General features: G+C 37.8%; 3 protein-coding genes across 12 annotated transcripts; 1 reads left to right on the forward strand and 2 right to left on the reverse strand.

The window, feature by feature from the left end:
• Positions 1-1557: 1557 nt before the first annotated feature.
• bbs10 (Bardet-Biedl syndrome 10) lies at positions 1558-17746 on the forward strand. Of its 6 annotated transcripts, none has more exons than XM_088416758.1 (11): positions 1558-1833; positions 4515-4631; positions 4718-4823; positions 4915-5054; positions 7561-7621; positions 8169-8315; positions 8512-8616; positions 10079-10152; positions 13030-13229; positions 14041-15036; positions 15479-17744. In XM_088416758.1, the coding sequence occupies exons 9-11, from the start codon at positions 13039-13041 to the stop codon at positions 16116-16118; spliced, it is 1827 nt and encodes a 608-aa protein (XP_088272884.1). In that variant the 5' UTR covers positions 1558-1833; positions 4515-4631; positions 4718-4823; positions 4915-5054; positions 7561-7621; positions 8169-8315; positions 8512-8616; positions 10079-10152; positions 13030-13038; the 3' UTR covers positions 16119-17744. The 6 variants fall into 6 exon arrangements, 5 of the variants coding, with proteins under 5 accessions (XP_088272884.1, XP_088272885.1, XP_088272886.1 ...); XM_088416759.1 differs by lacking the exon at positions 1558-1833 and adding an exon at positions 1949-1981; XR_015865865.1 differs by lacking the exons at positions 1558-1833; positions 4515-4631; positions 4718-4823; ... (3 more) ...; positions 8512-8616; positions 10079-10152 and adding an exon at positions 11564-11614 and having other exon boundaries at positions 15479-15633; positions 15765-15915; positions 16017-16125.
• Positions 2450-12265, reverse strand: LOC148422600 (synaptotagmin-A-like). 4 transcript variants are annotated; one of them, XM_088416762.1, is made up of 10 exons: positions 12236-12265; positions 10016-10114; positions 8118-8268; positions 7168-7337; positions 6181-6294; positions 5939-6106; positions 4891-5058; positions 4687-4804; positions 4422-4555; positions 2450-3338 (listed from the first exon to the last, which is right to left on the reverse strand). In XM_088416762.1, exons 3-10 carry the CDS (start codon positions 8248-8250, stop codon positions 3135-3137), a joined length of 1209 nt encoding a protein of 402 aa, XP_088272888.1. In that variant the 5' UTR covers positions 8251-8268; positions 10016-10114; positions 12236-12265; the 3' UTR covers positions 2450-3134. The 4 variants fall into 4 exon arrangements, with proteins under 4 accessions (XP_088272888.1, XP_088272890.1, XP_088272891.1 ...); XM_088416764.1 differs by lacking the exon at positions 12236-12265 and having other exon boundaries at positions 10016-10129; XM_088416765.1 differs by lacking the exon at positions 12236-12265 and having other exon boundaries at positions 8118-8259; positions 10016-10080.
• Positions 17653-26015, reverse strand: cd9a (CD9 molecule a). 2 transcript variants are annotated; one of them, XM_088416767.1, is made up of 8 exons: positions 25852-26015; positions 22254-22356; positions 21525-21622; positions 20911-20985; positions 20708-20809; positions 19689-19778; positions 18407-18490; positions 17653-18339 (listed from the first exon to the last, which is right to left on the reverse strand). In XM_088416767.1, exons 1-8 carry the CDS (start codon positions 25918-25920, stop codon positions 18274-18276), a joined length of 687 nt encoding a protein of 228 aa, XP_088272893.1. In that variant the 5' UTR covers positions 25921-26015; the 3' UTR covers positions 17653-18273. The 2 variants fall into 2 exon arrangements, with proteins under 2 accessions (XP_088272893.1, XP_088272894.1); XM_088416768.1 differs by lacking the exon at positions 25852-26015 and adding an exon at positions 23639-24028.
• Positions 26016-26242: the final 227 nt, after the last annotated feature.

Genomic DNA, 26242 nt, shown 5'->3' on the forward strand with positions numbered 1-26242 from the left:
GGTAGAGGTTTTATTCATCAAAAGAGTACATTATATTTTATATTGTTGTAAGCTATGACATAAAACAACGTGCTTTAAGAAGTAACTCTGTTTAATTGAACTGGATTGCCTCAAGATTAAATGAAAATTGTACTAAAGTAAATGATCTGCAACATAAAATGCAACATTACGGGACTTAATTGTTAAATACATCTTAACTTTCAACTTGAAAAATGCAATGTGCTGGAACAAAAGTAAAGTTTAAAGCACTCCAAAATGATTTAGAGTGACTTTTCACATACCATTATAGGAAGTACCACCTGTTAGAATCTTTGAGACTCACTTGTTTAAATTATGGTGAACTCAAGTCGAAATTGAAAGTGCTTCTGAGAAAGTGTAAATGCATGTCACGTTGTGTACAAAGACAGCCTTGTGTGTCATTTAAGTGTTTTTTTTTTTTTTTTTTTTTTTGCCCATGTGGGTGCTCTAACCTGCTCTGGTTCTCTTCGGTGTAGTGTACCAACCTCCTCCCAGAAGAGATCCCGTTTCCTTCGAAGTGCATTAGCCCTTCTGCAGACACAAACACAGACACTAGTGGATTGGAGTGGTGAGAGTGTATAAAATGTAACATACAAGTAAAAATCCCTTGGGTGTTCAATTTGACAGTATGTTGTGTGGAGTTTACAGTAGTATAAAACTGCAGTGCATGACATAGTTTTAACTGGTGTTTCATAAACAAAACATAAACATTTAAGGAAAATTAGAAATGTAGAAAAATATGTAGTTTTGCATGTAACAAATGAGGAAATAATAATACCTCTCTGACAGTTTAACTGAAGAATGAGCATAGGTATTTAATCTAACTGGAAAGTGTTTCACTCAAATCAAGCACAAGGAGAACATGCAAACTATACAGAAGCATCCCAAGAACCTGTCTAATTATTTAGCTGCTAAATGTATTTACCTTTGTGGCCTTGCTTCTGAACCTGAAGGTCGACTCTGGGCTCCTAAACGTGACAGACAATGATAATAAAACATGAAAACAACAATTATAATAATAACAATAATAATGATTATGACGGTAATAATAATAATAATAATAATAATAATAATAATAATAATAAGAAGAAGAAGAAGAAGAAGAAGAAGAAGAAGAACAAGAAGAAGAAGAAGAAGAAGAAGAAGAAGAAGAATTATTGTTGTTATTATTATAATTACCATTATTATTATCATACAGGTATTTGCTATCTATGCCATATTGTAAATTACGGCGCATCAGAGGGGGCATGAGGGTGGGGGGGTTCTTTTTTTTAAATGAGTCTATGTACTTCCGGGTCAAGTTGCCGACCTTAGCCTATATTGTACTGTATATTAAAACATCCTATGTCTGGATATCATGTATGTCCGTGCTACTAATGACCGTCTGCTTGACAAAAGGCAGCATGTGGTGAACGGACAGCGTCATGGAGGAAGACTTTTTTTTTTCAAATAGTTACTCTAATGTAAAATCAAGGTTTTACCTGTAAAATGACCCGGAAGAACATAAACGCTCAGAACGCAAAGACACGAACGGTTTTTCTTCGTCAATTTAGGTCTTCTTATAAAACAATGAAATGAAGAAAAAAAAAGTTCGGTGGAAACCAAGCGTGCCTTTTTTTTTTTGTTCATGATAACATAGCGTGGACACTAGTTTATATTTTTTGAGGGAAAAGAAAGAAAGAAAAAGAAAACTATTAAAATTGTGATAAAGAGCTGTCTCACCGTCAACAAGAACAAGGAAGAGGAGGTGGGAGAAAGACAACAACATGACAGCAATCCGTCTCACGGTCCGCTTGAGGCTCATCTCAAAATCAGGTGCATGTCACTTGTCCCGGGAGGATATTCGGACCACTTTGACCCCCCCTTCCCCCCTCCCTATTGAAAAAGAAGATCAAGTGGGTTGCTACTTGGCAAGTCTGGTGCAAGTGGGAGGGGAAGCTAGTAAGACAAGAAACCCCAGTTGGTGAGGACACAGATCACCCCCACCCACTTATTTTCTATATCTATCTATCTATCTATCTATCTATCTATCTATCTATCTATCTATCTATCTATCTATCTATCTATCTATCTATCTATCTATCTATCTATCTATCTATCTATCTATCTATCTATCTATCTATCTATCTATCTATCTATCTATCTATCTATCTGTCTATCTGTCTGTCTGTCTGTCTGTCTGTCTGTTTATTTGTGTTGCATGACAGTCAGGTCTGGTGAAGCTATTCTTAGTACTGGACATTAGTTTTAATTTGCACCTTTAATTGCATTCAAAACAATATGATGCATATTCTCAAAATAAAAAATGGAAATTAGGTATAATAATCCATTCTGTGTGCATATTTAACAGCTAATCAAGCAAAATTGGCTCTCCCTTGTGTCATAATCACATCTAGTAACAGATGTACTGTGTATGTACTGTAGTGGAAAAGAGCAGATGGAGGAAAACACACACCCAAAGAAGGTTTTCAGAAAGTGTATCAAGTTTATAAGGTGTATACATACTGTAATTTGGAAGCTTTGTTCTGTGGCAAAATTGTTAAAACATAATGAAGTGTATCATGGTTAGATAATGTTAAAATGGAAGAAATAGGTATTTTAAAAAGCTTTGTTGTTCAAATCTAATGTGGTGGAACCTCACATTTTATTTATTTATTTTTTTTGTTTACCTCTAAAGGTTTAAAAATGAAATCCACGAGTTTGTCTTTACTTTTGGATTCTAAGACAGAAGCTGAGAGGAAAATGTTTGACAAAAGTGTGACAAAAGATTATGTTTTGGTGTTCAGTACATTGTAGCAAGAATGGAAGGTACACTATATCCTTCAGGCAACTACACTAAAATCTTGAGAAGCTTTAGTTTTAAATAGCTTTACTACACAGTGATCAACACAATTTTCATACTTTTATGCTATTCATAGGAATGTCAAATTTGAAAGTAACATTAAATGGGTTATTGTGCATTTAATACAGGTTTTATGATTGACTGTACAGTAGTTATACCTGTTGCAATGCCACCCACTAATTTTCATTCCTGGTCACCTTTAATTCCCATTTAATAGTGGAGAAAGCTAATTGAAAAGATAACATCAGGAGAGTCTGTTCATCCATTGTGGCCTTCATTTTTTCGAAATCAGCGCATTAATATCATCCTCTGGTTGAAGGCTGTGCCACTGCGCGATTGGCCGCCTTGGGTTGGCGAGCATGTCCGACCAATGTTGATGCTCGGTTCCAGCAACGTTGGCACCCAGCAGTACTTTCCCAATGGCGTCATTTTTTCCAATCTTGTCATAATCCAGCACAGTCACTGCTACCTGCACTTTCTGGAGATGGAGATTAATGCACAAACATGGAACATGAATGCGTGTATAGATACCAGTCACATTTTGCTTTCAAGTATCAGAAAATCTAATCAAATGAGTTTTCAATTACGTGACATGAAAATTATGGTTTTCTTTTCAAATTGAGAGTCAATTAATGGAATTTGAAGCAACATATTTAGTTACAGTGACTCATTTGCAAAACATTGTACATGATGCCTCTATTTTATTTTTGTTTTTATTTTATAGTCATTTTTGATGCAATTATCCTTCTTGAGCGCAAATTAATTGGAACATGAAGCAACTTATGGTGACTCCTTTGCAAAATATTGAATGATGCCTTTAATTTGTTTTATTTTATTTAATAGTAATTATTGATGCCATCCTCCAGCAGACGACTCAAGTGCTGAAAAAAATATCTAGAGATACAACTACAAATGTGTCTCCAAAGTTTCCAAATGGATGACTAGCACTCTTTTTTAGCCTGTTTTTTTTTATCTGTTTTCTTTTTTTTTTTTTTACCTCTTTTTTTACCTATGTGCTGGTTGGGGGTACCTGGCTGAAGAAATATTTCAAATTATTGAAGTAAGGTTGAAAACCACTGAACTAAATTGTAAATATGTACCCCAATGAATTCCAACAATGGTTATTTTGTGAAGTTGTTTTCCAGTCGTTCAGAGCTATCCAAACTCAATCATCGAGGGCCGGCATCTTGCTTGTTTTCCAGATTTCTTTCAACGGATTCAAATGATCAGGAGTGCCAAGTTTGGACACACATGCAGCAGTTTCTTGCAGTGGTTTCAAAGAAAGTTAGCCCTGCCCATTTTTGCCCCAAATCTCCAAATTATGGCCAGTAGCTTCCACATTGCTGCTCAAATCAACCTTAAATTTGAGATTTTGTGCTGCACCATCACTATCAACAATTACATCGAGTTTATTTCATTTGAAAATGAATTATAATTGTCACATTTTTTTTCTTGGGGGGGGCGAGCTGTAATTATGGTATAGAAATGCCTACTACTTGATAGGCTTAACGTATAGTGTCTAATCAATGTAAAATAATGCAGTAGGTGTGCCTGTGTGTACCTCTATCTGTTCACAAGACACTTCAAAGCTGAACGACTCATTGTAGTACGGGTTCAAAGTGTTTTTCTTGATGGTTGTTTTCTTTTTCTTGAGTCTTTTCCCATTTAGCATCAAGTGGATCTTCACATAAGGGTCTGATGAAGAGAATGGGAACATTCAATGGTGCATTATTTAGAAGCGGGGAACAATAGTGGATGCTCCTTAACTCAAGTATGTAAAAGTCTCAGTTGTTTTGCACTGAAAAATGACTTGTTATCCGACTCACCTGATAATCCACCCACATCCATTTTCTTCAGGTTTTTGGCCTCCAGAATCACTACAGTCAGCTTCCCTGCTGTCGGAACGTACCTCAAAGACAAACAAATGTCTCCAAGTCGCTCACTCTGATGTACAGAAAGAAAGGTAGCAATGCATCAGCAAGATATTTTCCAAATGAATAGAAATATATGTCAAATACACATACACCCACCTCCTCTTTTTCTGCTTTTTGCAGATCCCGCCACTCCTGCAGCGACTGGCTGAAGTCCACGCTGCTCATTGGGATCTTCACAACTCCGATGGCGTCATGCTTGGAGAAGCGGTCAAAGTCGTACACTGTCATCACCAGCGTCTTGCCACCCAGCTCCGTATACGGTACCTGAAATCCCGTCGCATTCATAGACATTTTTAGACCACCTATGTATTCCTTTCTCTTTGGCTTTTTTGTGAATATAACTAAAGCTGTCAAAATTAATCAACAATCATTCGATTATCATATAATCAACAAATGTTTGAATATCAGAGTAATCGGTCAAAGCCCATTGTTTAACTTCAAGCAGTGCTTCTGGATTATATTTTGCCCTCCTAGGAATGAGAAAACCTTTTGTGCCCCCCACTCGCTATATCTATAAATAAGATTATTATCCATAAAAATTGGATAAGAAACTTTCAGCAACTGTTTACAGCGTTTATACTGGTTGCAGGTTAGTCTAAAACAGGAAAAAAAACAGTGATCATAGTGCAGAAAATAAAAAAAATATAGATGTCAATCCTTAATGAAATGTGTTTATCTTTTGTGTTCAACCAAAATATGACATTTGATTTTACTTTGGACAAAACAATGACCGAACCAGTGACCGACTTGATGAGTGCAACATTCATCCCGTTTGTGTAATATTGCTTAATTGTTGCTTTTTATTGCTAAAAAATATCAAATAATCAATCATTATTGGTAAATAAGATCTAAATGAGAACAAATATTTTGCAAGATACTTTAATGCACAGTCAAATTTTATTCGATTGATTGGTAGAATAATTGATTCTTCATTTGCTCTTGACCGCCCTAATGGTAACCACAATAAAAAATTGCTGCAATGATGACATAAGATTTAGTTTATATGCTCATTGTTTTGTATACAGTAGAATATAAACGAGCACAGTTTACTATTGTATTTAACATGTTCTAATAGGATTTTTTTTTTTTTACTCCAGCTTCAGTATTTCATACCATATGAATTGTTAAAAAAAAAAAAAATCACCTTAAATGTGAACGTTTCGTTGAAGTTGGGTTCCAGAGTCTTTCTGTGAACTTTGGTTTCAAACTTTTTCTTTTTGTCTGGTAGCAGATAGATTTTAACGTAAGGGTCCGAGCTTCCGCCGACATCCATGGCGGGAAGCCCAGCGGCCTGCAAGATGCCCACTACCAGCTAGCGAGAGAGGAGAAAACGTTAAGAAATGTTTTTATTGACAGATGACATTTGGGATTCGGCTGGCATCTTACCATATTATCTGTGAAGTTGTAATCCAGTGTGAAATGTAGTTTACCCAATTTCTCATCTTCCTTTGGCTGAATGTCTGACAACTCTGTTTCCTTCTTGCTTTCAACTTTTAGTGTCTGTTAACACATAATGAATGTGCCAAAATTTCAGTGACTCTCACATCTGGCAGCAAAAAAGGTTTGGGATAAACTTTTACTGGCCTGGATTTTGTTTTTATTATGTGTGAAGGTTCTTTTGGAATCGTCGTGTTCATTATTATTCTATGACCTGTCAAAAATTAAAACTGGATTTATGTCTCTGTACCCGTAAAACTGGTTTTATGACTGATCATAAATTCATTTTTGATTGGGTCATAAATCTTTTATTTTGGGGTCATAAACCATAGTTTTTTGTTTGAATGTGCCATTTTGGACTAATTTTAGGGGCCATTTTTTGACGTTTGAAGGAATTAAATATGGAATGGAATAGAAGTTGAGTTGGTCTTTTTATGTCACCAATCCAATACTGATCATATTATTTGTGAGTGATTTCTAATCTCCAATAAAGTGACAATAATTTGATGAACCGTCCTAAAATTAAACCCGATTTATGTCACCGAAACAATAAATCTGACTACTTAAGAGTTGAGAACTCTTACTGGTATCGTCTGAAAAAAAGTGTTATCAAACACCACTTGTAAAAAAGGTTTTAAAAAATATAATCACAAAAATGTGATGTATGAGGTTTTGGCCCAATACCAATAAGATAGAATCTAATGTGGGAAGAAAATGACATTAAAGTCTGATGGGGTTTTTTTTCTCTCTCAAAATCAAAACTAAAAACTGTGATCCTCAAAGGCATGAGTTGAAATTTGGTGTACAGTGTTGAAAAACTAAATGAGTGATGTGTGTAATGCTTCCCTTTATGCCAACACAAAGTAACAAATCTCAACATGGGGCCAGATGTCAGCATCATTATACATTACAAGCACAAGGTTGCAAGAAGTGTACCTCTTTGGAACGTCCATCATTTTCCATGTCAAAATCTCCTGCCTTGCTCTTCTCTTTTCCTTTTTTCTTGTCCTTGTCCTTTTTCATACATTTCTTCCATGCACACACGCCAAAGGAGAGCAGCACGCACAAGCTTACAATGCAGAAGGCCGCCGCGACCCACGACGATGCTACAAAACAGTACAGACGCTCAAAATACAAACATAAACTCTCATTTCACTTATGATTAAGTAGCTGGCAGAATTATTTATTCATTTATGACCTGCATGCTGGTTTGGTCCTTAACATTAGGAGATATGCAAAAATAGTATAAGATATTTGCAAGTGTTTTTTGTTGTTGTTTTTTTTTTTTTTTTTTCCCCAACACAGTGATAATCGTGTTTGTTTACATAGAGCAGCCGTTCTCAAATGGGGATACGAGTACCCCTTGGGGTGCAGGAAGGCACTTCAGGAGGTATGTGAGATTTTAACAGGGTTTCTTCATGTATCAACAAATCTAATTTAATTCATTTTAATGCTGAGACAGGAACAGTACATTGTTCTTGTCAAATTAAGAGCAAATCGGTTTGAATATGAATTTTGTTATGACTCCTTTGCAAAACATATTCTTTATATTCTTCTGTTTTATAGAGATGTGCACAGAACTCTGTTTTAAGTCTTTTTTTCATCAAAAAATAATAATAGGGGAGAATCATTTAAATAGGGTTGAGAATCACTGTCAAAGAAGGCTAAAGAAATTAGAGACTACTGTATTTCCTTTAAAGATGCAAAAATTCTGATAATTTGGACAGTTTTAGGTCTTTAAACATGTAAAAAAATAATGATTGATTAATCATTGTGTCTTCAAGCTACATTTTGAGGCTCTATCTAATTCAGGGAATAACTTACTTTAAAAGTGTTATGGATATTCCAGTTTGTACTGTATGTATATTGTGTAAGGTTTAACTTACTGTGGACTCCGTGAGGCTCACTCATGTACTTGCCAGGATTTTGGCCTGCAGGATGCGTCTGGTTTTCTGTGGCGTTGGACCATTGTTCAGCTTTCGTCGGGGTTATCGGAACAACCTGCTGGTTTCCCGTCATGTCGTATTCCTAATAGGACTGAGAATTGCATCATCGGAGAAAGCAATAACACTCGATAGAGAAAGGTACTCCAATAAATCAAGCAGACATGACTTGTGACTTTTTGGGCCTAAAAAAAAAAAAATCACTTTGGCCATAAATGCATGTCCTTCTTCTTGTAAAACAAAACAAAGACCGGCTAAGTGCATCTGATCAATTGACGCCATAATATTCTCATATGACCATCGGCGTCAAATGACTTCTCCTTTTTCTGCTGTTCAGGCACAAGCAGAAAAGCAGGATGCAACTGACATGGAGGGCAGAGGGGAGCATCACACATGGGGACGTGTGTGCGCGCTGCTCCAGAGGTGACAGCTATGCACCAAGGTCACTATCTTCCCCAACAACTTTTTCTTTAGCGGGATTATTGTTTTTTAATTTTTGTCTTTTTTTATTCAATGACTATTACACTTTTCTTACGATATTCCAGATGAGTTTGGTTGAAATGTGGTGACCAAACTATAGATCAATTAGCACATCGACAAACAACAATTTACAGTTAAATACACACCTTTCGACAATTCATTCTTCAATTAACCGAATAGATGTTTTTTTCACATAAGAGGGAGGAGAACTAACACAAACACGGAGAGGAAATGGACAAATGAGATTAGAATCCTGAATATATTGAGTTTGAATCATGCCCACTTTCTACCTTTCATTGCAAAAAATAAGCTGACTTTAGAGAGCATTAGACAATTGGAATTTAATGCAAACATGATTTACACTAATGTGCACAGTACATTTTCAACATATTCAGTACCAACCATTTACACTGCCATGTGAAAAAAATGACCAGAGATAGAATGTCTTTTATATTGTCATTTTATATAAAATGCATCTTTTGCACTGAATGAGTTAGTAATACAGATAACCTTTTCTAATCTTCAGGATTGAAGAATTGTGTTGAATATGTATTTTTTTATCTTTATAAATGACACCCTCAAATTGTGAAAACTTGTCATGTTACATTGAAAAAACAAAGTTGCTGACCTTTTCTATTTTAATAATCAGCTTGAGTTCCTAAAATATGACTGAGTATTCAAATAACCTAATAAGCTTTTTTTTTTACGTTGTAGGGAGTAAAACGGAAAAAACCCCAATTTAAACTCAAATAAATAAATAATTGAGATTAGAACCTAGAACTTCTTGACTCCTCTTCCTCTTCCTCCTTTTTAATTGCAAAAAATGCTGACTTACTCCACAACTGGAAAGTAATGGACACATTATTCACACTAATGCATATTTTATTCAGTGGGAGTCATTTTTAGACCCTCCTTTACCTCACCTTATAAAAACATTGAATAAAAATATTTATGTATGTATGTACGTATGTATACTGGAATTGAGTGTCTTGGTTTTCAAGACATAAAAATATGCTTTTGGCACTGAATGAGTCCATATTAATAATTACATTTTTCTAATATTCAGGATTAAATAATCATCTTAAATATATACATATCGATATTCATGAATGACAGTCTCAAAACTGACAATACAGCAAATTGTTGCAGTACATTATTTAAAATAAATGTGCTGGATATTTTTTTCTTACCAAATTTGTGCTATTTTAACAAAATATGTAAACCTACCATCCAGCTCAAATTCCTAAAACAAGACCCAGACATTCATGCGGTATGTTCAGGCCAATAGTGCATCCAAAACATTTTAAATGCAATATAAAGTTCAAGAATTAAATACTTTAAAAGACAAAAACAAGACCTACCAATATTCAGACTCCAAACATCAGCAATCAGTCCGGACTCACAAGTACTCCCTTTTTCCTCAGCACATACAGAAAGGAGGAGGAGAGAGGATGACAGAACTGGACAAGACAGGCGGAGGACAAGCATGTGGGAGAGAGTCAGTCTGACATCCTTTTTTTTGTGCCATTCAGAAAGTTTAAAAAGCAATAACGAGCAACTGGACGAGACAGTTTTGAATATAAGATTTTGGTCTTGTTGCGTCCCCAAACCGCGTTTGTATAAATCTCGTGGGAGTGTGTTTATTTTTCTCTGTCTCATCCACACTGGTCACCCCCTGAGCGAACCACTTCTGAATATTCATCGGTGTAGTGACACTGCTTTTTAAAAGCTTGTTAGCATACTGAAAGTTCAGCAGTCGTGCGCGTTAACATTCACATTAAGCGTATGAGCATGTGTGTGTGTTTTGTGTGTGAGCGTCACACTGCATATGGACCCTATGTATAGACAATAGCTGCCTGATTTAGATACTTAGGATGTGGTTTCTGCTGCAACTGAAAGAGATCATGTTCCGGACCCGAGCCCCGTTAACCTTGAAACACCAGAAATGAGCGAGAGATGCTGTACTGTACAGAAGGGAGGGTGAGACAGAATGAGAGGGGGAGACAGAATGAGCGGGAGAGGCGGGGAAGGTTGAGCACAAAGTGGATTCAAGGATGAATTCAATCATTTTTGACAAAGGTTAAGGTCACTGCGGCATCATAAACCACTACATAGGCCTTTTTGTGTCATCTTGGGAAAACACTGTGGGATCCCTTCCAAAGTTCGAAAGCAAATATGGCAACAATGTCAATTAGGCCCGAACATTCTTTTGTACAGTCATCCACTTATGTCGAGATCAAGAGTAAGGTTAATATTATGAGACAAACATGAGTAGAGTTGTATATTTGTATGACCAAACACCTATGTAGTGTATGTGACCTACACACAGGCTTGCTGCTTAAAATGCATCGTTAAATTAACTAGAAATATTTGTAGTTCAATGTCTTTCTATTTAAAATATAGAAAATAATGTAGCATTTTGTAAGGAATAATGTTTAGCTATTAAAATAAAACACACACACACACACACACACACAAACATTGTTAAAATCACATTAAAATGTTTAAAATAATTCACTAAGGCTATTCTGAAATAAATCAGTATAATATAATATGTAGTATTAATGCAAAAATAATTGTACAAAAAATCTGAAATACACTTTAGTGTAAATGTACAAATAAAAGCTATAGCGTACTTTTGAAATCGAATACTGTTTGCTGAAATATTCCTTTTAAGATGTGGAATATGTTTTAGTAGAAATGGACTCGTGAAAAACATATCCAAACGAGAATTCGTGCGTAAATATTTTAAGACGAACATCAACATGTACGCTAACGTCAATCATAGTTCAGTTCGTAACCGCGAAATGTCGTGATCTCGTTTGTCGATGATGTAATCTACTCCGCCACGCGCTAGACGGCAGTAGTGTCTTTTAAAAGACAGCGTACACGAACATATAAGAGAAGAAGCTCCATCTCCTAGTTACAGGAAGACGCGTCGTTGTTTGGATTTTGCAATGGTAAGTTATTGGACGTTTATTTCCTTAGATATTCTCGCATATGCGTAGTTTTTAGATAGGCAAAAAGTGTTGCTCGTTGACTCAATAGGAGAGACTGAGAAACTAAATGAGGTGACGCGAATCGTGTTTTGGCAACGAGATAACTAGTAGGTGCTAAGCGTGTGCTTCTGTGTGTACTCTCTTCGAGTAATGGTTGTTTGATGTTGCCATAGTAGCAACGAGCTGTAGCACGTGTACTGAATGTAGGATAACAAATAGTTGTGCAATAATCTTATAAGAATCCCGAGGAAAGACGTGCCAACAGCCTACGGTTTAAAGGCGTCTAACGTAACATCTTTTTGTGATGTGGGAAGAAACTTTTCTGGCAATCCACAATAACAGACCGGACCAGAGATTCAGGCAGAACCTTGAGTGAAAGGGCGAACCACTTGAGCACGCTACCCTTTTTTCCAAAAATTGTCATACTACTATTTACTGCTTACACTTGAGAACAGTACGATAATATTAATAATGCCTTGCACTTATATAGCTCCTTTCATGATACCCAAAGCGCTTTACAAAGCACAGCACAATCAACCAGTAACCAGTGGTGGTTAATTACATTGTGTAGCCACAGCTGACCTGGGGCAGACTGACACAAGCGAGGCTGCAACACTGCCCCGCTGACCAGCCACTGGAGGCAGGCAAGGTGGATGAAGTGTCCTGCCCAAAGCACGTGACTCTGCCAGAGTGGGGATTGACGACCCCCTCTACTGCCTGAGCCACGGTGAAATGTGCAGTGGGTGTGACAGAAGAGTTCAAAGAGAGAGGGTGGAACTGCATCAGGGATCTGCTTTGAGCCCCTTCATGTTTGCAACTGTGATGGACAGGCTGACGGGACAATTTTAATAGGCAACAATCCAGGGCAATAGCGAGTGTGATCTGTGATAGTGGAGTTTCAGCTAAAAGGAAATGAAAGATGTACAAAACTGTGGTGGGACCAACGATACTGTTTGGTCTGGAGACAGTGCCACTGAGAAAAAAGATTGGAGGTAGCCGAGATGAAGATGCTGAGGTTCTCGTTGGGAGTGACCATAGGGGCAGGAATGAATACATCCGAAAAAGTCTGATGATGGGTCAGACTTGTCCAGACCTAGGATATTGATTACTGCATATAGGGAGAAGGATGCTGAGTTTGGAATGACCAGACCAAAGATCAGGTTTATAGATGTAGTGAAACAGGACATGAAGGGAGTTGGTGTGAGAGAAGAGGATACAAGAAACAGGCTCAGATGAAGGCTAATGATTTGCTGTGGCGACCCCTAAAGGGAAAGCCGAAAGGAGGACGAGAAGAAGATTTACACTATTCCAGCCTAAGCAGTGTGAACATAATGCATTTATTTAGAAAGTTAATTTAATGCGGTCATCTTTTCTAGTGAAATAGAATGCCTCCAGTTCAACGCCTTCACCAGAAACATGTCCTGCAGACCGTGTGTGCGCTGGAGGCTATCATTAAGCGCACCTTTGGCCCTGGGGGAGGGCAGGTCCTTTTCACCCGAGACAATGGACATGTGATGTTGAGCCGCAGTGGGACACGCGTTCTCACGGCGCTACGACTTGACCATCCACTTGCCAGGTAACTAGAACATTTCAGCTTCCTGCAATCAGATAAATAAGTAGTTGCATCAGCATCTGGTGTGACGTATTTGTGGGACTGCCACAATTGTTTTTATGCCACTATTCATCAATAACAGGCAATATCCTGCTGATGATACACTATACCCAGTGGTGAAAATTGTTAGGTAGACTTTTCCCATTAACTATGTGTCACTGCTGTTTATACAAAAATATGACCTGGGAAAAAAAAGTTGTAAAAATGTTGTTTACAACTGGTGTAAAAGATTTAAAACACTAAGTTAAGGGAAACTAAACCTATTCAGCAGTAAAAAAATAATGTTTTGTCTATACTTAATTTGATAGCTGGCTAATTTTTCGTTTGCAATTGATACCTTTAAAAACAGGTTTCCCCTATTGCTGTTTACTCAGGGTCTAGTTAACCAATCACGGCTCAGCTTGCAAACATCTGATGACAACACACAGAACAGGTGATCTACGATTGGTCATTACTTGAGCCCTGAGTACATGTGATGTCGTTTTCAGTCGACAGCAAGAGGAACATGTGTAATTAGAGGTATTAATTGTACATGGAAAATAATTTTGTCAGCAGATAAAGTATATACAACACAATTTTTACAACCAAAATGGCAAATTTAATTTAGTATCCCTTTAATAAGCACCAGCTGTAAAATTTTAAATTAAAAAGGTAATTAAAAAGATGATTTTAAATTAAAAAATTCATGTGAGGTGATCAATTTGGTGAGGTAGTAGCATTTTAAATTGTAAATAGATTTTTCACACACCCTGTATTTGCTTGTCTTTCATTATAGGATGATGGTTGAGTGCGTCTGGAAGCACAGCGGGAAAACAGGGGATGGATCCAAATCATTTATCCTTCTTGTGGCTTCGTTGTTACGCACCATTTACACCGCAGCCTCCAAGGAGCCCATTGTATCTCGCGTACGTAACTACAGGGAAGCAGCCGAGTCCGCCAGTGCCAGGTACTTGGCTGACCAAATGCTGACTTTTGTGTTGGAGAAGCTGCATGATCTGATTGCTCTGGGAGTGGTTCCTTATGGATTCAGTCTCTCGGCGGAGGATATAACTGCAAGCATACATTCAGCATCTCACTCAGATGTGGAAGTATTGTTGGTCTCTTTCTTTCGTACTCGTTTGGGTTTTCCCCACTGTGACTTCATGGGCGAGCTCGTTTGCAAACTGCTCACTAATTGGAGTTGTCAGAATAATCAATGTTCTACATCAGATAAGATGAGGAGTTTTCAAGGTACTTCAGCCATATCATTAGAGTCACTCCAATTTCTAAATGACAATTTCTCAGCTCTGCATATGCCAGTGTCTGGTTTTCCTGTCACTTGTTCACGTTTGATTGAGGGACAAGTAATCCACAGGGACTTTGCCACCCAATATCATGGCAATCACCAACATCCCGTCAAGGCGGTGGTTTTTACCATACCCCTGCAACCCAAATGGTTAAATGCAAGTGACACGCTAGAAATCGGGGATGGAACACACAGCAAGAGCGTCATGCACTTTACCGCCTGGATGGAAAGCTCACTGGAGCGTATTTTTGACACCCTTCAAACCCTTGGAGTTTCTGTCCTGCTGTCCGCTGTCAAACAATCTGAAGCTGTACTGGCCCTAGCCACACAGGCGGAGATGTGCATTGTGGAGTGTGTGGACCAAGATGAACTTGCGCTATTCCTCCACCTGAGCGGGGCCTTGGCGGTCTCGGAGCTTCATGAGATTCAAGCAGAACATATCGCGTCTTTGGCTTTTTGTCGACCGATACTTCTTGGAGCTCATAGGTGAGAACGCATTTCATGATAACACAATATTTGCTGGGAAGTCAAGATTTGCACTATGTTTCAGAATCATGGATTCAGGAACTGAAATGCATACTAATCTTGCTCAATGTCTCCATTGTACAGGCCTAACGTGAAAAGCAATGTTTAGAATTAAGTATTAAGAGTTTCTTGTGTTATTTTGCTTTTAAATACGATTAGAATGAATAAATCGCTTGCACACATTTGAGCAAAGCATTTTCAGAAGCGCAAGCAGGTGACGGTGTCCAAATAACCAATGGACACATCGCAAAGTGATGATCTCACTCTGATTACACTTTGAATTTAGCCAGGAAATGCGAGATAAAAGTACAAGCAAGACTGTTAATGACAGACCAGTGATAAAATGTAAAATCCCACCTCTTGTTGTTTATTGGTCACAATTCCACTTTTCAACCCTTAACAGATGCGTCCACGTGGCTTTTCCGGATTCCAGGGGAGTGAAGCCCTGTAACATTGTCATCTGCGGCTTGTCTGAAGGACAAACGGATCAATATGAAAGTGCCATTCAGGATGCTTTCCGGATGCTGCGTGCAACATGGGAGCCCTTGTACATACCCGGTAAAGCTTCCTGTATTTCGCCAGCCTCCGTCATTCCAGGTGGAGGCACTTTTGAGTTACTCCTACACCAAGCCCTCTTGCAACATGGCCATTCTCATGCCACTTCTAAAGACATACCTGTTGTTTCCCAGCTTTTGGCAGATGCATTACTTCATCTTGCCCGACAGATACACCCCAATAATCCAAGACGTTTTTTACAAATTCAATCAGGACTCAGGAGCTTTTATCAGAATCCTTTACCCACAGACGCATTGTTATGCAAGCTTAGCCAAGTAAATCATGGTGAGAAAAACTCTGAAGAAGGCACTGAACCAAGTGGGCATTGTTTATTGGGACTCGAGTCTGTTTCATGTAAATACTATCTTGTTTTGGCTGTGCTGCAGTGTGTCAAAAGCCTTCTTCGAGTGGACACTGTGCTTCACATATCTGCCGAATTGTACCCAAAATCAGCCAAACCCAAGAATTCCTCTGATGATGAAGACTGATGTTTTTGACTTAAAGTATCACAAACACGTAAGAAATAATTTACTTACCTAAAAATGTGTTCAAACCAATTCATGTTTGAGGTTATTCTCGGCATCTTTTGCTTAGATGACAACTTTGAACAATTTTATATATTTTTTAAACATTATGATGTGGATCATGCTTTATGATCTGGAATGTCCATTTCACAATTTTTAAGTTAATACCCATAATTTATTTTTGAGACATTTGAATTTACAGGTGTTTCCAACCTATTGACTGGTATTGTTATATGGAAGTAAAAATTGGGTTTGCTCATTTTCAACTGAGGTGTTATCATGTTTACCATGTTGTTTCTTTTTGTTTGTTTGTTTTTTAACAGGACAATAAACACACTTAGCTATTTCAGTAGCAAAAAGTTAATATTTTGTCAGCTTGTGAATATAACAAGGTCAGAAAACAGGTGAACCGTGATAGGTCTTAATTTGTACTTTGGGCATGTGGGGTCATTTTCAGTTGACAGCAAAGGGAAATTTTGTTTTTAATTGTTAATTTTACATGGAAAAATAGTTAGCAAATTAAGTATAGACAGAATATTTTATATTGCTAAAACGACTAAGTTGAGTATCCTTTTAAAGACTGTTTTATTTGCTTTACTAGGTGTCTATTTGAAAGAACATCCTTGGTGGCTACTAATTTCAACAACCAACCCCCCTATATAAAATAATTTTTGCCCTAAATTAAATATCATGTTAATATTTTATTAATGTTTATTTTACAATACCTTTTTAATACATATTTCATAAATAATAGAACGTCAATGTCATGTCTACTATCTAACATGGAACATGCTATCAAGGATAGTTGATATGTAGATAATAACAGCAGGTAATTTAAAAACCAAATCTATTTGTTGTGTGTGTTTATTGACGCGGATGGTTATTAATCAGGACAATGTGTTTGGATGGAGGATACAATTTGGTGAAATACATTTTGGAGTTGGTAGCTGGAATTAAAATAACTTTGGCTGCCCTTTTCGGGTTATATAAGTCTTTTTTTTTTTCCACAGTAAATCTATATTGGTGCTAAACAGTCTCATGGGGGAGGCTTATACAAGCATAGCAATTATGTACTTTTACTCTTTACACCAGTCAAATCTTCCACTGGTTCAATGTCACCGCAGATAATCAATCATTGCTCGGCAAGGTCTTAAAATGAAAACTGCTTCATGCCCTCGTGTTTCTTTTGGACGCTCACCAAGACTTCTGTTTTTTTTTTTTTTAAAGCACTTGTCTTTCTTATCTCATTTTTCCTTCCACTCTTCCTCCCAGCTACTGCAAAGCAAAACAGAGAACAACACATGCTCATAAATTTACACACATTCCTTTTCATAACGAGTGTTATCTTTAGCAGAGTGGAGGTTTGGCTGTCAACAACCAAATCACTGTGTACTTCCCTCTTCTCTAATCACACCCGGACCAGTTCTATTCCCCACAATGAGTTGAATATAAATTTAAGTCATGAGTTTTTGAAGTTGAGTACAAGATAAGCACAAGGTACTCCATTTTTCGTTTATTTGACTCATGAATGTGTTTGTATGATATCCATCAACCAAATTTAATAAAATGAAAAAGTATTTTGAAAATACATATGGTAACATATATAAAACGAAGCAAAAAGACAAAATGTGAAAAAAACAAGTGTTTACAAAGAGGTGATCCAACAAACTGTCACAGAGGATAACACTTGATTCTATATTACAAAAATAGTTTACAGCAGAGAATCCTGTTCATTTAAATCAATTCACCCATTCATATGGATGGCTCCTCGTTCATTCCGCCAAAGGGACATTGGACTTATTTGGCCGCAATCCACAGCTTTTTGCCAATAGGTGAGAGGCCTCAATCAAAAAATGATCGATAAACAACAAGCTGATTTTCTCTTAAGACCGTTTGCACGAGCGCTAAATGCACTCGTGCGATCTCGCTGTGGTACATTTCCCACTCAAGCACAGATGGCACACATTTTATAGCTGAGCCTAACAACCACATAGATGTAGGGTATGATATCCCCCCCACACCGAACGAGCAAATATTTCTACTGGCAGTGGGGAGCCATGTGACTCTGGGAATGACATCATGCAACATTAACGAGGATTCTGTAGTGTGTAGGTGGGTGTCACACCACCTCCCGAGACTTCCTGATGGCGCAGCACAGTAGCATGCTAAAGATCATCCCGAACACCTGCCAAGAGAGATGCACTGAGTTGCATATATTTTCATTTGACTTGACAGGGCCAAACATGCAGTACCATAATGATCCCTATAGTGATGCCCACGCCTCCTATGATGTGCAGTTTGGAGTCAAACACCTCATCGATGGCATCGGGGCAGCTCTGCAACACAGGAAAGGGCACAAGATTTATTTGGGCTTTTCCCACAACATAAAGTAAAATTACTTGGAGAGGCACACAGGCGTTCTAGTTGAACCATTGTTGCCATAGAAACCCCAGCAAGAAGACTGAAGGGATGTGTCTATAAAGGAAAACGGACAGCCCGCCACATCGTTATGTGTTTTTGACTTGTAATTACATCATTGCTACGTCTTGCTACGTTAAAGTTTCAATCTTTTAAGCAGGACTTAATGTTCTTTAATTCGGCCCGCCAAGCTGAGAGGATAGTTTTACAGTTGAATAAATGAAAGACATGTTTGTACTTTTCTCAGTGACAGTTATTGAAACGATTTATTGTAAATAATACAAATTGAAATGGTAAAATACTTTTACATGTAGATTTAACCCTTGCGGAGTATTTTGACAATTTTTGGGTCATTTTCTTCCACGTCATTCTCACAGTATTTTACAAGGTTTAACATTTTTGTTTTAATAAAGGGGAAGTCTGTCATTCTTTTTACTCTGTATTTTATGCAGCTGCACTAAATTGTTCTGATTTTAAGGGATACTAACATTTTTTAGCCATTTTCAGCAGGGAAAAAGTGATTTTTTGTCTATACTTAAAAACAAAATTATGTTTCATTTACTATTGATACTTTTAAAAACACATTTTGTCACTTGCTGTCCTCTGAAAATGACATTACAACTAATCATGGGCCAAACCCAGAAAAGGAGGTGGACCTGTATTGGTCATTCATATTCTAGGGGTGGCCTCAATGGCCGGTGTATTGCATGTTTTCCAGTTTTCTCTCCCCAACACATCTGATTTAAACCATTAGCTCATCAACAAGTTCTGCTGGAGCTTGAAAATAATCCTAATCATTTGAATCATGTGTTTTTTGAGAAAGAAAACTGGAAAACATGCAGGGCGCCGGCTCGAGCGGGCCGGAACTGCCTAACCCTGATTACCTAATCCCTGAGGAACATTGCCATTTTTGACAACAAGTGACAAAATGGCCGCCCCCTGATGTGGATAAAAACAGGTGCATTCGGATTCTTTCATATTCCACAAATGCAATAATATTCAGAAAGCCAAGTTTAGAGTCGTGAGGGCTCAGATTTTTTTTCTTATTATTACTTGACTTTACTTTTAAGCAATTTTCACATTTTCCATCTCTCAAGCACAGTGTTGCAATTTTACCTTGGTGATGAGTTCCTCAAGTATATCTCCTTGAGGACAGGTGTCTTTGGCACCATCAAACACAGTACCACTTGGACCGCAACAGTTCAGCTGAAACAATACAACACACAAAAAAAACATTAAAACAACTGTTTTTTTTTTCTTTGAGACTCTTCTCATTGGTGTTGCTAGGCAACGCTATTTTTTTCTGTAGCATGCATACAAATCATATGTCTGTTAGAGTGAGATTTTTAGTTGTAGGTTTCTATTTACGACCTATTAAAATAAGATTACCCCCTGCTTTCAGGCTTCATGCTATGCAGTCAGATTAGACGCCAAACCAACATTTAAGCTTCTTTTACAGAGACACCCAGAAATATACGGCAATGTAGGATTCATTTGTGCCTGTTGGCCTATTATATGCAGCTTTCACATAAAAGAGCATTTAGAAATGAACGAGTTAAAGACATTCATCATGTCATTACATTAGACTGGAAATTCAGTTTATGACTACATGTCTGTCACTGACAAACGTATATTTGGGTTGCAGTGCTGCATTTGCCACATTCACCAACTTAGACACCATTTGAAACTGAGATAAAAAATTATACAATCAACTAAATCATTTTGTTAGCTATGCCAATGTGGAATAAACAGTTTTGATTGGTAAACTCGTTTGAACGTACTTGTAAGCTTTAAGTCACAAAACAGCATAATAAATGAGTAAGGGCTCATTTTAGACTAAGTTTATTTCAACTATAATTATTGATCCTTGGTGTATTTTGATAAAAGCATTTGAGAAACAGTTTATGATGACTCCTGAGTACGTTTTTAATAGCAACAAGTTTGGTGCTGTTATTTTTATGGTTGCCTCGCAACCAAAAATTAGCATGGCGCCATACCCCAAAGGCAGAAATGGTGTGTGCAAAGAGCTCTTTGTGGGAAAAAAGAAATAGATCCATTTGGTCTTGAGTACTTAATGTTTACATGCTTGACCACCACCACAAAATCTTTGATCATAATTCATGAAAGCAGCTCACGCCAATTTGAATCACACGCAGAGTCTCTCTGAGACGCTCATCCTTTGTGGTCTTGTAGTTGTTGTAGGTCTGGACGTAGAATGTGGTAATGTCATCCACTACCTTTCATCCAAGCAGAGAAAACGATTAGGTTTCTGCAACAATTTGTTGTGTCTGGCAAGTGAGACTTGTAAATACGATTGCAATTTTGGTAAATGAGCTACCTTGCTCTGGTTGGAAAATCCCCAGATGCCTGCAGCGACTTCAATGGCAAAGATGATAAGCAGGAAGCCGAAAAACTATGACAAGGATACAGAGCATTAAAGTGCAGCGTGCGCAGGTCTGTTGGCATGCACAAACAAGTCAGGGCATTTGAGCGGAGTTGAACTTGATTTACATAGACCCCTCCTACTTGGGAGATTTAGTACAAGACGATTAAGGCCAGAGGGGAAGCAACCAGTGAGCTACACAGGAAGTGAACAATAGCAACATCTAAGCCTGCCGACTGGCCTTGGCCCTCTTCGGTAAACGCTGATGAAAACGGGCATTTTAAAGTCTCTGGGCCAATTCACTTTCCACTCAAGCACACAGTTGGAAAAAAAGTGTTCACACTTTTCATGACTGAATAAAATGAAAAAGCAGTATGAGCATAAGTTGGCATTAAAAAAAAAGCTGATCATGCTGGGGTCCATAAAAGTAAACACAACAATACAAACATATAAAAAAATAGAATTCAATAGTATTAAGTACTGAATTTTAAACTAATTAAGGGAACTTGTGCACAAGTATGGTGCAACACAGTCACTGGGTTAAGAAATCTGGGTTTAGTGATACATACCAGTGCCAGCATACAGGGAGACTCCTGGATTGCACCACAACATCCAAGAAATCCTACAACCATCATTAGCGCCCCTGCTCCAATCAGGATGTACACACCTATCACCCAAAAAAATAAATAAAATTGTCAAACTTAACTTTTGACCCATTTTGGACCAATGTGCCAATGTAACAGACCAGTGTACAAATGTAGGATTACACATTTATGTTAGTTAGTTCTTTTTGTTGGTATGCCATAGTTAAGAAATGAAATGTTAGGATAAATAGAATTTTAAATCTATTGGCGATACACACCACCATCTATTTAGAATTTAAACCGAGTGCTTCTTCTTTCCAGAAGTCTGTCTATAATCAAGCCCTGCTACATTTTATATTTTAATAACTGCCCCCACAAAGAGTTTCTTTGTTAATCATTTGGCAGCTGAGCTTTGAACAACACTAAAGCAGTACCATTTCAAAAGCAATGCAGTCCTGCAGTTTTGGCACACACAACTTTATGGTAAGGCAGTCAAACCATGTATGTCCTCGCAGACCACTAGAAACAGACTGAAATCAATTTCTGTGGTTTTAATGTTGAAATAAAGTGCCTTGTAACATTTTTCACTACGATTGTTGGCACTCGTAATGGATGCAAATAAAACGATGACTCTTTGTTTAACACAATGCACTCAAAGCAAACTGATTAAGAATTCATCTTTTTCAACACACAACGTGCAGAAAAGTATCTTACCTGTGTAAAATACATATGGAGAATCTGGTCCTTCAAATAGGCCTTTGGTTTTTGGATCTAACCTCAACCACAGACCGATGGCAAAGACTGCAGTGCCTGCAAGCTGAAGCAAAATCATTGAAGATGTTAGTTCATTTAGCATTTTCCTAAGCAAATGACACTTAATAAGATACAGTTGCTAACTCTAATTCAAGGTTTCCCCACTTGTTGACCTTATACATATAGAAAACTTTACAATGGAATGTCTCATCGCGCAATTACCCCAAAACTATTTAAAAAAAAAAAAAAGTGGTGTCGAGTGACACCCCATGAATGTAATAAAATATTGGGAGTGAAAGCGCATGAGTAATTGATACCCTCATTCCTTTTAAAAAGGTTCACCGTTATACGCGCCTAGAAATGGCACAAGATGGCAGCTACTTCGATCTAAATAAAACTCAACGGTTGTCAACATAGTTCCTTTGCTCAAAATGCTGAGATGCCAGCAAAGCTCTGTTTTGTAAAACCTTTATTGCATTGGCCAGCATATAAACAGAAACTAACTACCTGTATTTTTTTTTCAGCTTTTCAGTGTATAACAATGGATAGGTTACAAAACAAAAAGGGAATAGGTCGATTCACAAATACCTATCCAGGAACCTGCAGCCATTCACTATCCTGAAATAATACTCGTCACTTTCTTATCTGTTCATAAATTCACTTATATTGTGAATTGCATTTGAACTTGGGCCCCTAAACTGTGAGGCGGACACGCTAACCACTGTCCCACTGAGCCGCCAGGTTGATAAATATGTTAATAAAACCATTGCCATAAAACTATCAACACAGTTAAAAAAAGACCTTTGATATCTTTAGCCATCAATGGATGTGAATAGCGTAATGGAAAATTATTAATGTGTTCTGCCAGTTACTTACTGTACTGTGGAAACACTTGATCCAACCCAGTACATGTGACGTCATAAAATGTGTTGTTTTATACCACTACAAAGTCTAACCTTGAAAATAAACACACTGTATTAAGTAACACCTCCATGACAGACCACGCCGAACAAAACAAAGCATAGTATTCTTTAAGACAATCAATAAATGTCTTGTATTAGGTCTTAGCTAATGTTTTAGCATGTGTGGGTGTTTCCATGTGCGGTTTTACCGCATTTCTTCCACATGACAAAGCCATTTTTTGGGAGCCAACATGCTTGAACATGACTGTTGAACTTTACTTTTGCTGATAGTTAGTACATGCCATAGATATAATGCCTTGTTTTTCCTGAATTCTTCTCTTAATTCACACAAACATTGAATCTAGTCACTACTCCTCTTTGCATCTAACTCCCTCATAGGCACACATAAAGAAACACACAACAAGAAAAAGAAAGTACACTTACCCAAAAGAACAAGTTGAATATAAACATAAGATACTTGATGCACTTGATCCCCCCAACGACAGCCATTTTGACGGGATTGTTGACAAATTTATATTCCTGAGATGAAGCAGCCTAAGCTGAAAAAAGGGAGTCGTTTTAAAGTGAAGGCGTTCTCAAAACGCCACGCCTTTTGTCGTCTGAATGCACACTCGGGGAGTGGTGAGAAAACCAAGGCCTACTCAACAAACTGGCCTACCACACTAAAGCCTGCCCATGTTCCTTCCTCTGTTTGTTCCGCGTTTGCATATTGTGGAAACAACGGCTCCTGTGCAAGAAGCTTCCGGCAGTCAGCCAAGAAAGCACAACATCTGTTCCAACATGCTAACATTAAATGTCCTCTCGGCTCACCTGCTGTCTCAACTCCGCACTAAACCTCTTGATTAATCGACTAGTTGGATAAACCAGTCGTTCTCAATTAGGGGTACGGGTGCCCCTAGAAATCTATGAAGCCACTTCAGAGATACATGAGATATTAACAGGTTTTGTGCAGGTATCGCCAAGTCTGATTAATTGCTTTAATGTCGTGACTGGAACAATACAGGTTTTCTTTTCGAATTAAAAGCAAATAACTTGGAAAATGGAGCAACTTGTTGCGAAATTGTGACTCCTTTGCAAATCAGTGAGTGCCTTTATTCTGTTCAACATTATACGGATGCACATGAAATAATTTTTTCAGCCAGGTATCCCCTAACTTTTAGCATTTTTTGTTAAACTTAATGCTATGCTGCACATGTCTAATTAAATGTTGGGAGTTTATCTGTAGTAGTATATCCAGGCATATTTTATTCCGCAATGATAGATGTGCAACATCTGTCTCGGAAAATTGTGTAACTAATGATAATGCACGTCTGTATAAATCTTAACAAAATAGAGGCATACAATAATTTGAAAAGGAATCCCTATTCAGAGTAGTGCAGTTTAGCAATAAGTTGCTTCATGTTCCAACTAATTTGCTCTTAATTTGAAAAGAAAAATTTGCTGTCATGGCTGGGCCTTAAAAAGCATTCAATCATATTAGCTGATACTATCTGAAAACACTAAGACTTTCACATACCCGCTTCACGAACTTCCATTTGAGAATCAGTGACACAGAAAACTACTTTTCGAATACTGTGGTCCAATCCCTACCTAACTTCTACTTTAAAAATCTGTTTTAAATGAAATGTTCAAATTTCTTAGCTGTTTTTATTAGTTGCTATCTACAATAGCCAAAAAACTTAACATTGACTTAATATTTATATATAAACTTCAAATATTTGACTGTGTAGTGAATCTAAAGAGTGACCTATAATTTTCTAGGTGGTCATTTTTTTCAGATACTCTATGTGTGGTAGGTATTTTATGAATTCAAATCCTATGTATCGAAATTATGGCCCAATCTTCACAGTATATGAAACTCAAGGTATTAAACTCAAGGTGTTTTCCACAACATGCTCTAATAAGATACACCTGAACATTTTTAGCAACGTTTTTTTCCACAGTGTATTTCCTCTTTCACACACATAACCCGAGCCTCATCCCCTGTGATGCTTTGTTGTATTCATTTCTATCTATAGCTCCAAAACTTGAAATCACCATAAAAGGCCAAAACATCCTTGTGAAATTCACCACACACCCTCTTTAATATACACAGTTCGAGATAAACAAACACCCAGTTGGGACACACCCCACGGGCTTTCTGGGACTGTGAGACATAAATAGCGTGTATGAGGTCTGCAGAATTTACACATACACACAACAGACACACACACACACACAAACACAATCTCCCTGACATGCGCAGTACTCCTCCCCACGTGACCGTCCGTGTACAACTATTTGCGATCAATTAATAACAGACTGGTTGAATAATTAAGGTGTTTTGGTTTTTGTCAATGTCTTTTGCGCAACCATCTATAAATGTACGCGCAAGCCGTCGGTCGGTGTGCACCGTGGAAGTGGGTCACTTGGCCACTGGGGAGGATTACAAGCAGGAGTAGCAACCCCGCTGATCCTCCTCACGCGCCGGGACAATTGTAGCATCCGATTCAAATTTATTAATTAAAAAAAAACAAAGCCAATCCGGTTAGGACACACTGCGACAATATGAGGGTTTGCGCTGGGATTTTACCCCGCGACTGTGCGCTTCATAGACATCAATACGCACAAAGATTCTATTTTTTAAACGTACTCACCCAAAAGATTAGGTTGAAAGCGAACATCATGTATTTGATGCACATCTCTCCGCCGGATAGGGCCGCCATGACGACGAATCGAGTGTAGTAGGACGGGATTTGAATCTTTCGTGCGGTCGTCCTGTGAAGCGCTTCTCCACGCGTGGCGCTGCTGGTGAGCGCTTGTGAGGGTCCCCGCCCCCTCCTTCCTTCCCCCCCAACCTAGTGTAAAATGCAGGATATGCCCACATTGTTGTACAAAATCCTTATAGTTATTCTTATTTATTTATTTACTTGCTACTTAATACATTTTATGGCCCTTCAAACTGTACAGGGCACTCTCCTGACGTAATAGTCACTAATTTCTGATTTCAAGCGGAGGCATTGCGTGATGACGTCATTCATCTGGTGT

The sequence above is a fragment of the Hippichthys cyanospilos genome, chromosome 6, assembly GCF_059441005.1.
Source record: "Hippichthys cyanospilos isolate Australia breed blue-spotted pipefish chromosome 6, RoL_Hcya_1.0, whole genome shotgun sequence".
Classification (NCBI taxonomy): Eukaryota; Metazoa; Chordata; class Actinopteri; order Syngnathiformes; family Syngnathidae; genus Hippichthys; species Hippichthys cyanospilos.

Bases quoted from the DNA above. Each gene is read 5' to 3' on its own strand.
- LOC148422600 (XM_088416762.1), bottom strand. From the start codon at position 8,250: ATGACGGGAAACCAGCAGGTTGTTCCGATAACCCCGACGAAAGCTGAA. The intron at 6,295-7,167 runs GTACACTTCTTG...ATGTGTTAACAG, and splicing joins ATGATGGACGTTCCAAAGAG to ACACTAAAAGTTGAAAGCAA. The intron at 6,107-6,180 runs GTAAGATGCCAG...CTCTCTCGCTAG, and splicing joins ACAACTTCACAGATAATATG to CTGGTAGTGGGCATCTTGCA.
- bbs10 (XM_088416758.1), top strand. From the start codon at position 13,039: ATGCCTCCAGTTCAACGCCTTCACCAGAAACATGTCCTGCAGACCGTG. The intron at 13,230-14,040 runs GTAACTAGAACA...CTTTCATTATAG, and splicing joins CTTGACCATCCACTTGCCAG to GATGATGGTTGAGTGCGTCT. The intron at 15,037-15,478 runs GTGAGAACGCAT...AACCCTTAACAG, and splicing joins ATACTTCTTGGAGCTCATAG to ATGCGTCCACGTGGCTTTTC.
- cd9a (XM_088416767.1), bottom strand. From the start codon at position 25,920: ATGGCGGCCCTATCCGGCGGAGAGATGTGCATCAAATACATGATGTTC. The intron at 22,357-25,851 runs GTGAGTACGTTT...ATTTTGCTTCAG, and splicing joins CTTTCAACCTAATCTTTTGG to CTTGCAGGCACTGCAGTCTT. The intron at 20,810-20,910 runs GTAGCTCATTTA...CTTGGATGAAAG, and splicing joins GATTTTCCAACCAGAGCAAG to GTAGTGGATGACATTACCAC.